The sequence below is a fragment of the Tenrec ecaudatus genome, chromosome 7 (genome assembly GCF_050624435.1).
Source record: "Tenrec ecaudatus isolate mTenEca1 chromosome 7, mTenEca1.hap1, whole genome shotgun sequence".
Taxonomy (NCBI): domain Eukaryota; kingdom Metazoa; phylum Chordata; class Mammalia; order Afrosoricida; family Tenrecidae; genus Tenrec; species Tenrec ecaudatus.
The window spans coordinates 129,721,311-129,737,603 of record NC_134536.1 but is presented as its reverse complement, the minus strand read 5'-3'; the positions used below and the strand labels follow the sequence as shown (position 1 = coordinate 129,737,603).

At 53.9% G+C, this 16,293-nt stretch overlaps 1 protein-coding gene across 1 annotated transcript; it reads right to left on the bottom strand.

Moving 5' to 3' along the window:
- Positions 1 to 2,389: 2,389 nt before the first annotated feature.
- GUCA1B (guanylate cyclase activator 1B) lies at positions 2,390 to 12,913 on the bottom strand. Its single transcript, XM_075554101.1, has 4 exons — positions 12,363 to 12,913; positions 5,446 to 5,595; positions 3,377 to 3,494; positions 2,390 to 2,596 (listed from the first exon to the last, which is right to left on the bottom strand). The coding sequence occupies exons 1-4, from the start codon at positions 12,567 to 12,569 to the stop codon at positions 2,469 to 2,471; spliced, it is 603 nt and encodes a 200-aa protein (XP_075410216.1). The 5' UTR covers positions 12,570 to 12,913; the 3' UTR covers positions 2,390 to 2,468.
- Between the last annotated feature and the right edge of the window lie 3,380 nt (positions 12,914 to 16,293).

Genomic DNA, 16,293 nt, shown 5'->3' with positions numbered 1-16,293 from the left:
GTCTATACCTATATCTATGGACCTGTACCGGTGGCTCTAATGCCTTTGGGGGAATGGGGTTCCTCTGTTGGGCCGAGGGGCCATCTCCATGTAGGGTGTATTTTCAGTGAGTCCCTTTGAGGTATATGAAAGCCCACGAGGCCCCAAGAAGCCAGGAGAGATGCCACATGGAGAGACCTGAAGCTCACTGGGGACCCCGGGAACCAGGGCCTTCAGAGGTGTCCCCAGACCCCACAGAGACCACCTTCTCCCAGCGCAGTGCCCTGAATACTGACTGTTGGCTTCCCAATCCATGAGAAAATAAATCTCTGTTTCTGAAAGCCAGCCTTGTGTTCTCTTTCTGTTCCAGCAGCCTAGCTAATTCCGACCGTACTCTATGTAAGTGGGACTCAGTGCTCATGACCAGAGGCCTGCCGGCCTGCCTCTGGTCTCGCCCAAGTCCTGCCCGCTGCAGTGACTCGGGACACCAACTGGGAAGCGGTGCAGACTGTCGTGGGGCAGAGGCGTGCCCCGTTGTTGGCACATCCCTTCAAGAGCACTTGGCAGACACTCCGTGGTCTCTACCTGAAGGGGCAGGCATCCTGGGCTGCAGGATCCTGGAGAGAGACAGGGGGCTGGGGCTCTGGGATACATGTTTTCAAATATGTTCTTTCTTCTGGGCTCAGGGTCTTCCTTCGAAGGATGTAGATAGGGAGTAAAAGGGAGAGACTGGAGAGGATGCTGTGGGAGGAAGGACAGGGTGTGTGTTGCTCACACTTGTCCCACCCATCACTTGGACCCCCCTAGGCTGGGAAGGCCACCTGTGCCTGGGCACAGACGTGGAGGGAAGGCGAAGGTCAATGCCAGGGGCAGCTGGAAAAACACGCCACAAACCAAAGTTGGAAATTTGGGACATCCGAAAGGTCAGAGCTAGGAGACGACCTGTCTGTAATTAGGACATTTCCCAACCTCACTCATGGGCTGCCTTCGTGACCTGGGGCCCAGCTGCATGCTGCCGGGGTTATTAGGAGCCTGGCATGTCATCCAACAGGTACCAGCGCACCGGTCTTCCCATGCGCAGTGTGGTGCCGTGAATCACCCTCATCTCACCGGGCTTTAATCAGCTCGTTCTTTCTTAACTGAAAATTAATTTTCAAAGAAAACGACGACGACCACACCCATGAAACTGCAGGTTCCATAGTTTCGGCTATTATCTGTATTAAAAGATCATCTTATTGGGGGCTCCGACAGCTCTTATCACAGTCCGTACACCCATTGCATCAAGCAGATTTGTACACAGATCGCCATCATTATTTTCTAAACATGTATTTTCTAGTTGAGCCCTTGGTACCAGCTCTTTTTTTCCCTCCCTTTGTGGCCCCTTGATAAATGATAAATTATTATTTTCATATCTTACACCAACTGCTGTCTCCCTTCACCCACGGTTTCTGTTGTTTGTCCCCCTGGGTGTGTGTGCAGTTATGTGGTTGGGATCGGTTTTAAGACATCCATATAAAAAGGTATCTGTCCACCTTCCCCACCTCCCAGGAACCATCTCCTGTCATTGCTCAGGATGACAGTGACCCAGGACGCTGGTTTTCAGTTGGTGTCGTAGAGGGGCCTCAGACTCCGGGGTGGGGGGCCAGGGATGGGACTTCACCACTGCCCTTCAAGCAGGGGGCTCCAGGAACAATGACGAGGGCAGCAGTCGACCTCCGTGTCCTGTGAGTCTGCGCTAGGTCAGTGTTGCGTCACACGGCCAGTTCAGTGACCATCAGTGCGTCCAGCACGCTGGTGCACCTGAAACCGCCGCTAGCTTGTGTTAGAGGTCTTTTCACACGGACCGATTTTCACACTCCGTTTTGATCTCGTTTCTGTCCAGGACACACGAGACCGTGGGAGAAGCGTCTTCTGCTGTTCTTTTAGTTCAGCCTGTTCACGGTGCAGGGGGGGTGACCGAGGGGGAGGGGGTGGAGAGGTGACCTCTCTTGGGTCCCAGCCTGGTTGGGCGCAAAGAACTCAGAACCAGAACTCAGGTCAGTAGGACCCCATTGTCCTCCCCTGGTCCAGAGATAGTTCCGCCATTCTTCAATGGTCTGGGACTGGGGATCAGGACAGTCTATTCAAAGGTGGGGAGACTGGGGGTGGGGTTTGTGATTTGAAAGTACCCAGAGTGGAGACAGCCCCTCTCAGCGCACTCCACTGCTCCACCTGCTGCATTTCCCCTATAGACACCTGGGGGGAGGCGTGGGAAGGAGGCGGCAAGGGTCTTCCCCATGAATACTCCTCAGGGCCTTTGGAAGGTGTAATTTCTACCCCACCCCCACTCCTCACTCACCTCCGTACAAAGGCAGGGCCTGAGCCAGGATCAGAGTGGGCAGGATGGGGCCGAACCAGGGACCCTGCACTAGTTGCAAACCTGGGTGAACTTTGAGTCTTGAAAGGTTTTGGGGGGGTGCCCCTGGGGATCACGGGGCTCGTGTGACCCCTCAGAACATGGCACTTTTCCTCCGCTGCGGAGAGATCCAGGTACTGGAGTTCACCTCCATCTGCAGCATCCTCATCACCCACTTGTCACGGCGGGCCCCGTCCAGGAACTCACCCAGAGACAGCTGGCCTGGGCACCGGGCAGGAGAAACATCATCCGGGAAGAGGGGAGGGGTGGGAGGTGGGTGGAGGAGAAACCTCCTCTCCCTGGGGTGTACCTATACCTCTTCCACAAACCAGTTTGTCAACTGAGTGGAGCTACGAGGAGCTAGAAGATTCTTCGGGGATGTGCTCCGAGCCAGCTTTTGCCCCACCCAGCCTTGGGACCGGGCACTGAGCTACAGGGAGATGAGCCCAAGTCCTGGGTGGCACGAATGGTTAACCAGTTGGCTTCCCAGCAACACGTTACCAGGTGGAACCCACCTGGCAATCTGCCTCTGGAAGGTGGTAGCCATGGAAACCCCGTGGAGCATCGTACCTCTCAGACACACTGGGGGAGGGGGGCATGAGTCAGAATCAATTCACTAGCAATTGGATACGAGATCGCCCCAAGGGCGGGCACTGGGTGTATTATCCCACTTATTCCTCTCAACCACAGTCATTATCCCTATTTTCCAGGTGAGAAGACTGAGGTGCCAAGGGGTTAAATTATCACCCTCGTCTGCCCGATTCCAGCGCTCCTGTTACACTCACCGGGCCTCTGTCAGCAACTCCCACAGGGGTTTGAGTCACTCCTACAAATGCCATGTGCCAGTGACGCCACTGTCATTTCATACCATCCTCTCCACCCCCAGCTCTCAGATGAGCATGCCAGCGATGGGGAGGTGGAGGGTCTGGGCTGAGGTCACACAGCCAGAAACGGGGTGCTTCCCAGTGGGCAGCCCTCCCACCACGATGTCCACTCCTTTACCATCTCCATTCTCGTCCACCAGGAGGAAGAGCCTGTCCACCACCTCCTCGGGTGTGAGCGTCAGGCCCTCCTGGGCCTCCATCTCCACCTGGCAGACCTTCTTCAACTTGTAGATTGCCTGCCAGAGAAAACTCAGCCTCAGAGCTGGGGAGCCCTGCAAGCCCCCCGACTCCGGGCCCTCAGCAATCCTCCCAGTGCTGGTCCCCCAGGCTGCTCATGTCAGGACCGTGGGATCCAGATCCAAACCAGAGGACTAGTCCTAAGGCTGTGCCCTCGGGAGTCCCATGCGCCTCATTCCCCGGAGGAGCCCCTGGCCTCACCTGTGAGCATCAAGGGCTCTGCTAAGGGACGATTGAGGACTGCCATTGAAGAGCTCAGCTGGACAGAGCCTAATGGATGAGCCAGCGAAGAGTAGATCTGTGTGTGTGTGCAAAGCAGAAAGATGGAAGAGACAAGGGTTTGCACTAGAGGGTGAACCACACTTCTCCTTTGCCCCATTTCCTCTCCAAATGAAACCACCTATGTATGGGAAAGCCCCGTGCTCCTTGGAAAGAGAAAGACAGATGTGAGCGGGTCCTCTGAGAATGGAGCCCCCCTCATTCAGGTGTTGGGGAGCCTCAAGGGTGCAGATGTGCACCAACACTTCCTAGGGTACGACCCTGCGGAACCGCGACGAGGCAGTGGGGCTAACAATCCTCCCATCGTCATATGCGTGCGGAGGTGAACCAGGTTAACACGGACAAGTGTCAGAATCTGAGGTAGACCAGGTGCGCGTCTTCCTTTGGCCATTTTGCTAGTTGTCTGTTAATTTTATATCTTTTCAAAGAAGTGATTTGACATTTTGTTGACTTTTTCCCTCTCTCTCTCATGGATTTGTTTTCTAGATCATGAATTTCTGCTTTTTATTAATGTATTCCTTCTGCTTTCTTATTTTTTAAAAATAAATCGTCTTATTGGGGCTCATACAACTCTTATCACAATCCACACATACACCAACTGAGCAAAGCACCCTTATACATTCGTTGCCCTCGTCATTCTCAAAATTCACCTTCCACTTGGGTTCCTGGAATCAGCTCATTTTCCTTCTCCCCTCCCTTCCCGCTCCCCCTTCCCCCTGAACCCTTAATAGTGTACAAATTATTATTTTATCCCATCTTACACTGCCCGGTGTCTCCCCTCACCCACCTTCCCATTGCACATCCCCCAGAGAGGAGGTTACACATAGATCCCCAAGATCGGTTCTCCCTTTCTACACCCCCTTCCCTCCCAGTGTCGCCACTCCCACTGCTGGTCCTGAGGGGTTCATCCGTCCTAGATTCCCTGTGTTTCCAGATCCCTACTGCACCGCTGTGCATCCTCTGGTCTAACCAGGTCCGCAAGGTAGAATTGGGATCATGAGAATTGGGAGGGGAGGAAGAGTTCAAGAACTAGAGGCAGGTTTTGAGTTTCATTGTTGCTACACTGAACCCTGAGTGACTCATCTCCTCCCCACTACCCCTCTGGAAGGGATGTCTAGCTGTCTACAGATGGGCATTGGGTCCCCATCACGCACTCCCCCTCATTCACGGTGATGTGATTCCCCCCCCCCCTTGCTTCTGTTGTTTGCCTTCTGCTTTCTTAAGGTTTAAGTTTGCAACTCTTTTCCCCCCCTATTGACTTGAGATGGCTTCCCAGATCATTTGATTGTCAGTCTTCCTTACTGTCTAATAGATAAATTGTAGGGCTATGAATTTCCCTGCAAACCCTGCTTTAGCTGCACGCTGTACGTTTGGGTATGGCACGTTTCACTTAGAGCAAACTTCAGTATCAACTACTTTTCTGGTTGCGTGTGTGGGAGAGCATTTCTTTGATTCATGGGATGTCTAAGTGTATACTGCCTAATTCCCAAGCAGATGGGGATTTTCTTTCTGTAACTGACTTCTAGTTTAATTACACCGTGGTCGGAAAACACACTCAACGATTTCTCTATCCCTCAGCCACCAAGCACCAGCTCTCCTCCCAGGCAGCCCTCAGAGCCCAGCAGGGCTCAGGCTTCCAGGTGTCTGGAACCCATGGGCAGAGACACTGACCTCCACAATGTCCAGTAGCTCCAGGCGGTCGATGCAGCCGTTGTTGTCCTTGTCATAGATGTTAAAGGTCCACTTCAGCTTGTGCTCCAGAGTGCATCTCAGCACGAGGTTCAGGGCTGCCGCGTACTCCAAGAAGTCAGTGGTGTTGTCCTGCATCGGGTGTGGGAGTTACTGAGGGGCCTCAGATCTCCCTGGGGAGCAGGAACGAGCCTTATTTAAACCACGCAGGTCTTGTCCTTTGCTTTGCGATCCATGTGGCGTCTGCCTCTTTGCTCAGATTGCACTCTACCCGCCAGTCCTCTCCCCATCTCCGTGATGACCCAAGAAACCTCTGGGATGCCGACAATGAGGCGCTCGGCTGCTGAACCACAAGGTTGGGAGTTTGAACCCACCCGTGGTTGTGTGGGAGAAAGACCTGGTGACATGTTTGCATACAGATTACGGCCAAGCAGACTCTACAGAGCAGCTGTACTCTGCCACGTGGGTCACCATGAACTGGACCCGGCCCACCAGCTCCCAACAACAGTCTTCCTTCAAGGCTCGGGTGAACGGTCTCGCACATGGTCCCTTCCTCCAGGAAGCCTTCCTTCTCTGACTCCTCCACCACAGTGGTTCCTTGGTGCACAGTGCCCACTAGCTCTACCACGCATTCACGACGCTCTCTGGCACTGCTGTGTGACTGTCTCATAAGAAGCTCCTGGAGGAGGTTGGGGGGGGGGCATTCAGATCGCTTCGGTTTCTCCTCCATGCCTAACTGGGTTACCCAGTATGCTCACAGTCGGAGTCCAGAAATATTTATAAATCAGTGGATAAAAAGATGGACTCAATCTGACTTTGGTATGCAGGAGACGAGAAAGCAGTGTCCACAAGGAAAAATCCCTGACATTCAAATGGGCGGCTTCTACACCCTGGACCTGGGGGGAGACAGACCGACCGTGGCTCCAGTCCCCGCGCAGGCGCTGGGCCTCTCTAGAGGTGGCTTCTACCCGGAAGGACAGGCCTTTACCCTCACCCACCTCCTGGCAGGAGAGTGGGAGACAGAGCTTGGAGGTAACTGGGCAGGGGAAGGAGGAAGCCACAGATTCTAAATAGCAGATGAGTGTGACTTCCCAAGGGACTATTTAATATTTCCTCGTGTTTTTAGAAATGATTTAAAGCCAGAACTTGCTTGCGGGGAGTACTAGGCAAGGGCGCCCGTCCCTCGGTGCACATGGTTTGGCGAGTTTATGTGACACAGTGGACGCCTTTCTGCATGTGTGTCTCCTGGTAATTTATTATTAATTAGGAAGAATACATGTAGTGAATAATTCCATAGTTCAACCACGTCCAGCAGAATTGTACACGTTTGTTCCATTCCCAAACACTCTCCCCCGACGTCATCACCCTGTCACCCCAAAGCCACATTCCACTTGCTGGCTCTACAGGGTCATCAGTCCTGGGTTTCACCTCTTTAGGGTGACCCCCCTTTTAGCAGGGGTCTCCTTTCAAGTGCTGTTTTCACTCGCAGTTATCGTTTATTAAGCTCACCACGAATCTATCTTGTGTCTCATTTTAAAGTCAGTGAGTACAAACCACGTGCCAAAAGGCAGGTGAGGACCAGCTGCTTCACACACAGCCTGTCCTGCGGCCAGTGACCCCCTTCGGCTGAGGAGCCCGAGACTCCGTGGTGCAGTAAGCTGCCCAAGGCCAAGTGGCAGACCCTTCCTCACTGCTGTACGAGCTCCCTTCCTCAACAGTTACGGCCTGGGAGCCCACGGGCAGTGCTGCCCTGTCCTGAAGGGCCGCGAGGAGTGGGCCTCGGCCCGGTGGCGGTGAGCTTGAGTTCTTTCCACACTCAAGAGCTATTTCCACTAGACCGGAGCATGTGCACAGGTATAGATAAGAGATGGGGGCTCACGACACACGGAATCCAGGAACAGGAGGGGGAATAGCGATACCAGAAGGGTAGGGATTGGGGGGGGAGAAGGGAGAAAGAGGGAACCGATCACAATGATCGACACATAACCATACACCCTTCTCCATGGATAAGAACAACAGAAACCATGGTAGGAGGGAGACAGTGGTCAGTGTAAGATAAGAAAATAATAATTTATAATCTAACAAGGGGGCATGCGGGAGGGAGGGAGGGAAAAATAAGGAGCTGATACCAAGGGCTCAATAGAAAGTAGATGTCTAGAAATGAATGAAGGCAACATATGCACAAGCATGCCTGACACAACAACATATGGATTGTAACAAGAGTTGTAAGAGTCCCCAATAAAATGATCTTTAAAAAAAATGTTTTCTTGAAGAGAGCTATTTCCATCTGCAAACTAGCCTGGGGGCTTGTGTAGCTTGAGCGACCAATAAACCCAAACTCAAGAAGCAAACAAGAGGCCCACCAGCAAATCTCTGCTCCCCGGATCTCTGGGTTCTTCCTCATTCTAGAACCTTCTGTGGTCTCGAGCCATCTGGTCTCAGCACAGCCTCTCTCAACACCTTACGCTCTCTACCACGAGCCTTCTCTCAGGATCCTCCGAGAGGGGCCCCTTCCTGACAGGTGATCTCACCGTGGGCTCCTTCAGACCCGGGGGCACTGCAGCTGACACACACCTCCTGTGCTGGGCACTGGCTCTTGTCCGCTTCGGTTACCCACTGAGGCCTCCAGCGAAGGGCACCTGCCTGCTCAAGACGGGGGTGGTCGGCTCGGAGGCGACTTCTCCCCGAAGAGGCCTCCTCTGTGTCCCACTCCCAGACCCGAGGCGAGCTGTGCAGCACAGAAGCCCAAAGGCCACCTGCTCTCCTTCCTCCCTGGTCATCCGCCTGGGTTCACCATGGGACAACTGCCGGGGAAGAGGGCGGTCAGGGGGTCGCGAGAGACGAGGAGTCTCGCCCTCTGGCCTGCACAGTTGGACATGAGTGAGAGCTAGGCTCTCTTGGTTTTCCCTTCCTCTAGAAATCCCGGACTAAGCGCCCTGAAATGGGACTCTCGGGGACCGGGATCATGCCAAGGCTGTTGGGGAGACGCGTCAGGTGGGACAAGAAGGAAGGCTGTGCTCCTGACAGGAGACTAACCACCTTCTGGGGAAAGCTCTTTCTTGACAGCAGAATGCCAGCTGCTCCCACATGCGGGAGGTTGGCGGCGAGAATCATCAGCGGTGGCCAAGAGTGACGGGTTATTTACCCCCACCGGACACTCCCTCAAAGACAGCGGTTCTCAGCCTTCCTCATGCCGAGACCCTTTCATACGGGTCCTCATGGGGTGGTGACCCCCCGACCCTAACATCATTGTCATTGCTACTTCATCACTGTCATTTTGCTACTGTGAAGAATCGGGCAAGCCCTGTGAAAGGGTCGTTGGACCCCCCAAAGGGGTCACGACCCACAGGTTGAGAATCGCTGCTCTAAGATGTCTCTTAATTACAAAGGGGAAAACAGTAACTTTCTAGTGGAGGAAGCTGGTAGACGCTACATAACCAAATGGCTGAACTTGACCTCACCAGTCATAGGGCAAAGCGACATCACTTCTGTGAAAGTGCCTAAGCCCAATCCCATCACAAGGAAGCATTGCTCAAGCTTCCTCTCAGCTACTAGTCCAGCCCGACTCACGGCCACCCTGGAGGACAGAGCAGCACTTCCCCGTGGGCTTCTGAGATGACAGATCTTAGCTTCTTCCCAAGGAGCCATTAGACCAGCTCAAATTGAGAGACATTTAGAAGATGATTGCCGTTTGGCCTTTCCACACGCCAAGGTCAAGTAAACAAAGAAAGGCTGAGAGAACAGGCTCCACACGAAGGGAGACTAACAAGGTCTGGCAAGTCGATAAACGCCAAGAGTCGTCAGACCCCAAGTATGAAGGACAAGGTTGGGACAACTGACCAACTCTGGATGTGATTAGCTAATAAGCTGATCATACTTCCTGCTTTTTGATCAGTGTGTCAGCCAGTTCAGAGAGTATCTTTGATCTTAGGAAACACACACGGAATGACTTAGGGGGTACAAGAAAGGGTGTGGGTATCCTTGTGAGGATGGCGCAGTGTGTGGGGTAGAGAGGCACTTAGCACCACCACCACCAAAGGATGGGACGTCTCCAACTTACTTCACAGTGTATCGCTACGGGGAGATGAATGTGGACATGGACACGTGTGTGTATATCCATATCTACACACACACATACTATATACACCGTAGGCACACATAAACAAGCGGCTAAATTATAAACAAATGGGTAACTTGACATGGGAATTACTTATACTATTCTTGCCACTTGGGGGCAACTTTAGAAATAAAATTAAAAAGTCATTAACAAAAGGAAAATATCCACATGGAACAGACTAGTCTGTCTGAGGAGATAAGATATAAGGACCACAGTTATGCCCGGAGGCTGAATACTCCTTTTTGGGTCTTAAGTTGTTACTGTGTGGAACTTTTCGATCAAGTGGGAGATGATTGATATGTGTATGGTACTAAGCCTTCCCATATTCAATGGTCTATATTCTTGGCCAATTACACACATACACATATAATATACACACATACACATATTATTATACATACATATAATATGCACACACATACATACATCACACACACAACTCATCATTCTGCTTCAGTCTTCCTGGCTGTGTCCAGCTCTGAGGTGCTTATAAGGCAATTGACACGATCATGGCTTTGGGCAGACTCACCTTAGTCCTAGCGTGACATGTTTGTTTTTAACATTAAAGTGGTCTATTGAAGGACAGGAGTCGTGGTGGTGTCATGGATACCCACTGGCCTGCAACCTGCAAAGTCACCAGTTTGAGACCACCAGCCACATCTCGGGCAAGACAAGAGTTCCTGCTCCTGTAAAGCGTGTCAGTCTCAGAAACGCAGCGGGGGCACTCTGCACTGGCCTCCGGGGCCGCTGTGCGGCGCATGGGCTCAGGGGCAGTGAGCTCGGGTACAGTAGAGGGTCGGAGAAAGGAGGACGACTTTCAGTAAGAACTGACCCAGTGGCTGCGGCAATGGGCTCAGGCCCAGCAGTGATGGTCAAGACAGCCCAGGACAGGCGGTGTTTTGGTCTTTGTGCAGTCACCATGAGAGAGCACCCAACAATACAGCAACCCTCTCTGCCCATGGGCCTGACCTTCTTCTTCTTGTAAATCATCTTATAGGGGGCTCATACAGCTCTTATCACAATCCATCCATCCATCGTGTCAAGCACATCTGTACATATGTTGCCATCATCTTCTAAACATTGTCTTTCTACTTGAGCCCTTGGTATCGGCTCACTTCCCCCCTCCCTCCCTGCTCCACTCTCCCTTCATTCTGAACCCTTGATAATTTATTAATTTTTAAAAATGTTTTATACCAACTGCTGACTCCCTTCACCCATTTTTCTGTTGTCTGTCCCCCTGGGAGGATGTTATATGTTGATCATTGTGATCGGTTCCCCCCTTACTCCCCCTTCCCCTCCTGGTATCTCTACTCTCATTATTGGTCCTGAGGGGTTGATCTGTCCTGCATTCCGTGTTTCCATCTCTTATCTGTATCAGTGTACATGCTCTGGTCTAGCCAGATTTATAAGGTAGAACTGGGGTCATGATAGTCGGGGCGGGACAACATTAAAAAACTAGAGGAAAGTTGTATGTTTCGTCGGTGCTATACTGCACCCTGATTGGCTCATCTCTTCCTTGTGACCCTTCTGTAAGGGGATGTCCAGTTGCCTACAGATGGGCTTTGGGTGTCCACTCCGCACTCCCCCTCATTCACAATGATAGGATTTTTGTTCTGGTGGACTTGATCGTCTATGTACTTACTTTTCTATGGCAGTCAATACCTGAAAACAAAGGAAAACTATTTTCTCTCTCTACACACACACATACACATATATAGACACCCCCCCACACACATACCTACCTTGTAGGCAGGACAGTTAGCTAAGAGACAGTACCCTTGAAGACCAGACTGTGGACCACTCATTTTCGTTTGCCCCATGTTCCCATAGTTTGTTGGGAATAACAAAAGCCACTTCCTGGCCCTCCTCCCAGGGAAGGTCTGAGACGCCTTGGAGGGGTCAAGGCGCGTGGAGAAAGCTGGAGCTGGTTTCTGTGGCCCTGGAGCTGCTGAGCCTGCCAGCCATCCGGGCGACAGAGGTGGGGTCAGACCTCAGAAGGCCAGTCAGGGAAGTCTGCCCGCTCAGAGACATTTGGGAGTCCAGACTAGTTGCCTAGGGCCAAGCCACCCCCACAAAACCTGGACACAGAGTAGGTATTTGTAGTTCACTCCTGGTTTACACGATTGCAGGAGCACAGAACTGGACATCGTGGGTTACAGAGGGGTGTCAGTTTGTGAGTTCAAGCCCCTGCTGTGTGTCTTCAAAATGTATTCCCTTAGCTGGAGGGCTGAACCTCTCCCGGCTCCAGCACACCCTTCAAACTGCAGGGCTTCTTTAAGCCTTAAAGAGCCCCGTGCCTCGAATGGGTTCGTGGACTCTTCCACGGCTGTAACAGTGCAGGTGCCTTCTCCAGCACTTTGACGGGATGGGGTCGGTTGTGTGTTAGGAATCTACCTTGTCTGCATTGGAAAGATCCCAACAAGGAGGAGCCATTCAGAGATAGCTAGTGTTATTTTCTGTCCATTTAGAGGGCCAGGGGCTCCAGGGGGGATAAAAAACCAGGTTTGTGGAGTACAGAGACCTCACCAAACACACACAGCAAGAGGATGGGGACTGTCTGTCCTTCTGCCCAGACTACTTCAACTCTGAGGACGAGGGTCCAAGGAAAACGGAGAGACCAGAGGGTGGGTGAGAGCCAGAGGAGGGTCGGACGATGAGGAAGAGCCAGGGGAGGCGTGGGGGGCGTGGAGGGTGGGTGCTCCCACTGAAGGGCTCCCTTTGCTCCAGGGTGAGCTGGGAGCCCGAGGGACAGTGCTCTGGCTCACCCCACTGGCTGCCTTACCCCGTTCTTGTCGAAGGCTCGGAGCATGCCCTCTACATACTGGGTGGCTTCCTCATTGCCCGTGACCTTGAAGAAGCGCTTAAACTCGTGCATGAAGAGTGAGCCGCTGGGACACTCCGTCATGAACTTCTTGGACCGCTCCTGGCGCTCCGCCACGCCCATCTCCCCGGCCACCTCTGCCTCCTCCCAACTGGACTGCTGGCCCATCCTGGTGAGAGGGACGCCCGGAACGGGGCCCGAGGACTGCGTCTTCAGTCTGGGGGTCCTTTTCGTCCCCTTCCTTTGCTTAGCTGGCCTCTTGATGGTCTCTAGGCGACCGGGGATGATTGGCAGGGCAGAGGTCAGGCTGCAAGATGGAGGTGGGGCATGTAGTGGGGGAGGGGGGGCCCAGGCTCAGGCCAGCAAAGCTGCCCTGAGATCCTTAGAGGATTCTCCTTTCTTCTAGAAAGACTGACCTCCAGCCTGCTAAGTGGCCCCGGCTTCACCCCTGCCCCGGCCTCACCAATGAGGCAGGGGATGTGCACCAGCAGAGCTGAGGAGGGGGGCCTGGCTGGGCCTTCTCACGTCGCACATTCCCTCTGCCTCGCGGGAGCTGGCCAGCACACCGCTCCAGCCAAGGCGTCCTGGGAGACACCTGCAATCTCCAAACTGGAAAAGACGGAGACAACTCCAAGCCCAGAGCAGCAACAAGCTCCATCGGTCCAGAGAGCAGCAGTGTCTGGGACTCTAGACGAACCCCCTCTAGAAATCACACCTGGCTCGTGGCCTGACTTAAAGTCCAAACACCTCCCTCTGACATCCTCCGCCCAAGACTCATGCCCCAACTAAGGCTTTCTCGAGCCTCTCCCGCCCGCCCCCAAATGCTAATGCTAAGTCACTGAGATCCAGAAGCAGGGCCTAATAGCCTCGCGACTCTTACTTCGTTATGAAACATGCGCATAACTTTCACATCAAATGATACTTTCATCTGCATTTTAATGTGAAAGTGGCATCTCCAAGAAGTCAGGGGGTGTGGCGCGGGGCTTTCTAGACGCGAGGGGTGACGGCAGCAGTGAGTGTGCCGTTAGCCTCAGGGGGACACTGGCTGGCCTGCTTGGGTGTTCCCCATGGCTTGTTTTGTACCGCTCCAGGCCTGACCCTTCGCTCTGCTCCCTGCCTCCCGATGCCCTCCCAGGACCCCTTCCCTGCTCTTCCTGAAAGAAGCCCACTCCTTGGGGTCCTTGCAAGCACAGGGAGCTTCCTGCCCATGAGGTTCTTTTACACACACACACACACACACACACACACACACACACACACACACACACAACGTTCTTTTACAAGCACACGGTTTCAGAATCCCTGGGTCGAAATGCTGAGGTCTGAGTGCACTGGGCCATCTACTTCCAAAGGGCCAGTCACGGAAGCCTGTGGGGCATGTTCTGCGCTGACCCCAAGAGGGGTTGCTCTGAGTTGGAACTCAGCCCACTGCTGCTGTGGGTGGTGGGGCCCAATGGTTCCAGTCTCTCCTGACAATGGAGGGTCCCCACCTTGGACTTGGCCCCATCAGCTTCTGCACCCTCAGAAACACCCAAGCCCTGTATCCTTCACTGACACCTCTCCTTCTGGCTCCCTTAGCCTGACCCCTTCACCCCGGCGCTCACTCCCTCACCTCCCCTTCTCTTCACTGCATAACCATTGTCCTAGCTTGGACTTCTGCGCATGCCTTTCTCTCCAACTAGGCAGTCCGCAAAACCAGGTCCTCGTTAAAGCTGGTCCCCTCACACATCACCGGCCCCAGGAGGCTGGAGCAGATCACTGGGGCGGCCCACACTACAAACAGTGCTAGACACTCCGCCACATCCTCTTTCCGGGAAGGATCTCTTCCTGAAACGACTGCTCCACAGTCACTCTGCCTCCGACCTGCCACTCACTCTCACGTCCAACTGTGGCCGAGGGGCGTGCTTCAGAGAGAACTGGGTGCTCCCCCTCAGTGTCCAGCAGCGCGCCCTGTCTGCTGTGCTAGGAGCAGGAGCCCCTTTCTCTTCTGCGCCACACCCACCCCCCCCCCCACCCCCCGCCGCCCCATCAGCACCTGCGCTGTCCCCGAGTCCAGGCTGCTCACGGGTCTCCTTTCCCTCCCATCTGCAGCCTCCATCTCTCCCTTTCTCCTGGGTCTCCCCTCCCCCCCAGCATCCAGGCGGGGCAGTCCTTATTCTGTTCAGGTTATAAGCCGTTACCATGCCAACACTGGTTTCTTCCCAGGATACGACTCAGGAACGCTAAGTACCTTCTTCAGGTTGCCTGACAATCACCATGTGCAGTTTTCCGGAACCCATAGCAGAGCAGAAACTCAGTGCTCCCTAAGGAATGGTCCTCCCCAGCCATGGAGTCAATGCCGACCATAGCAGTTCCCTGTGGGTTTCCTCTTTGGGTGTGGGTTCAAGATGGGAATGCACTGCATCCAACGAATAGCCCGTGTGCTTTCTCAGACAAGTGGTAAGTCGCCCACCTGGTCTCCCCTGCTGCCTCTGGAACCTCGGTAACCCCCGTGTGGGGAGGAAGCCAGACCGTGTGCATGGCGCCAGTGGACGGTCCAGCTAAGGTCTCAGCTGACAGCCATGAGGGGGGCTCCAGATGAATTGTGCCCCAGTGTTTGAGCTAACCCAGATGGTACCAGACAATGCTAACACTGTCTTTAACAGCCAGTCGGTGTGTGGGAAATGCACGTTGTCCCTTCATGCCACTAGGCTTTGGGGAGATGCTGTGGTGAAGCCTTCGGTTGGCACTTGGAGCCCCCGGGCACTGTGCAGAAGGGGACGTTTTAGCAGCTTTCCATGCTCACGTCCCTGGGCGGCGCCAACAGTGAACATGCTCAGCTGCCACCACAAGGCTGTGTCCTCTCAGAGGTGCCTTGTGTTTGGCATCTCCTGAAGACCCAACCATGGAAAACCTGAGGGAGATCAGAGGGTAACCTGGCACGTAGGAACTCTCAAATTCTTCCCGTGTCGGATGCATGGGAGGGGTCACTCCTGAATTTTGCAACACACCTTGGCACCAGGGAGCTCCTGGGTGGCAGGTAGAAGGTACAGGGCACTCGATGTAGAAGAGCGCTGGAGAGCACCTAGCCCAGGTGTTCCACCTCGCCATCTCCACGCCTGCAGCAAAGGGCCACCCTGGGCCCCTGAAGCTACAGCGGTTCCCAGGCTTCTACAGCGTCCTGACACCCAAGCAAACCTTGCAGGGGTTAGAGGACAGCAGCCTGGGCCCTCGCCCACGGGCTTTAAGGATGAAATCCTTGCTGTAGCTCCTGGCGGAGGACAAGGTGCCCATGACCTGCCCTCCGTACTGCTGAGCTGTTGAGGTTTAAATATCTTTCTGAAGAGGATTAGGAGACTACATGTAGAGTGATAGCTTGCCTGGAAAAATATAGATTTGGAGGGCAGGGCTGGGAGCTGCTGGGGGATTTGCAGAGAACCCTGAGGACCAAGCAGTCAGCAGCAGGTTGGTCTCAGGAGTCATCCAGGATGCTTGAGAGCCTGAGACTGTCATTCCTATTGGAGCAGGGCTGAAGGCAGACCAAAGGCCATTTCTTTCTCTCAGAGCGGCCTGTGGGCTCCAAGTGCCAACCAAAGGCTTCACCACGGCACCAGCAGGGCACCTCCCCTAAAACCTAGTGGCTTGAAAGGACGTGTATTTCCCACACCGATGGCCGTTAAGACAGTTAGCTTTGTCTGGTACCATCTGGGTTAGCTCAAACGCTGGGGCATGATTCATCCGGAGCCCCCGTGGCTGTCAGCTGAGACCTTAGTGGATGGTCCACTGGTGCCCATGCACACGGTCTGGATTCCTCCGCACATGGGGAGGAAATGTGGAGGTGGGCTAGGGAAGGACTCTAAGGGCTAGCAGCCACAGGCCAGTGGGCCCCGCCTTGATGAAGCCCACACACGGC

Bases quoted from the DNA above. Each gene is read 5' to 3' on its own strand.
- GUCA1B (XM_075554101.1), bottom strand. From the start codon at position 12,569: ATGGGCCAGCAGTCCAGTTGGGAGGAGGCAGAGGTGGCCGGGGAGATG. The intron at 3,495-5,445 runs GTCAGTGTCTCT...TTTCTCTGGCAG, and splicing joins AGCTACTGGACATTGTGGAG to GCAATCTACAAGTTGAAGAA. The intron at 2,597-3,376 runs GTAAAGGAGTGG...CCCGGTGCCCAG, and splicing joins GGTGGACGAGAATGGAGATG to GCCAGCTGTCTCTGGGTGAG.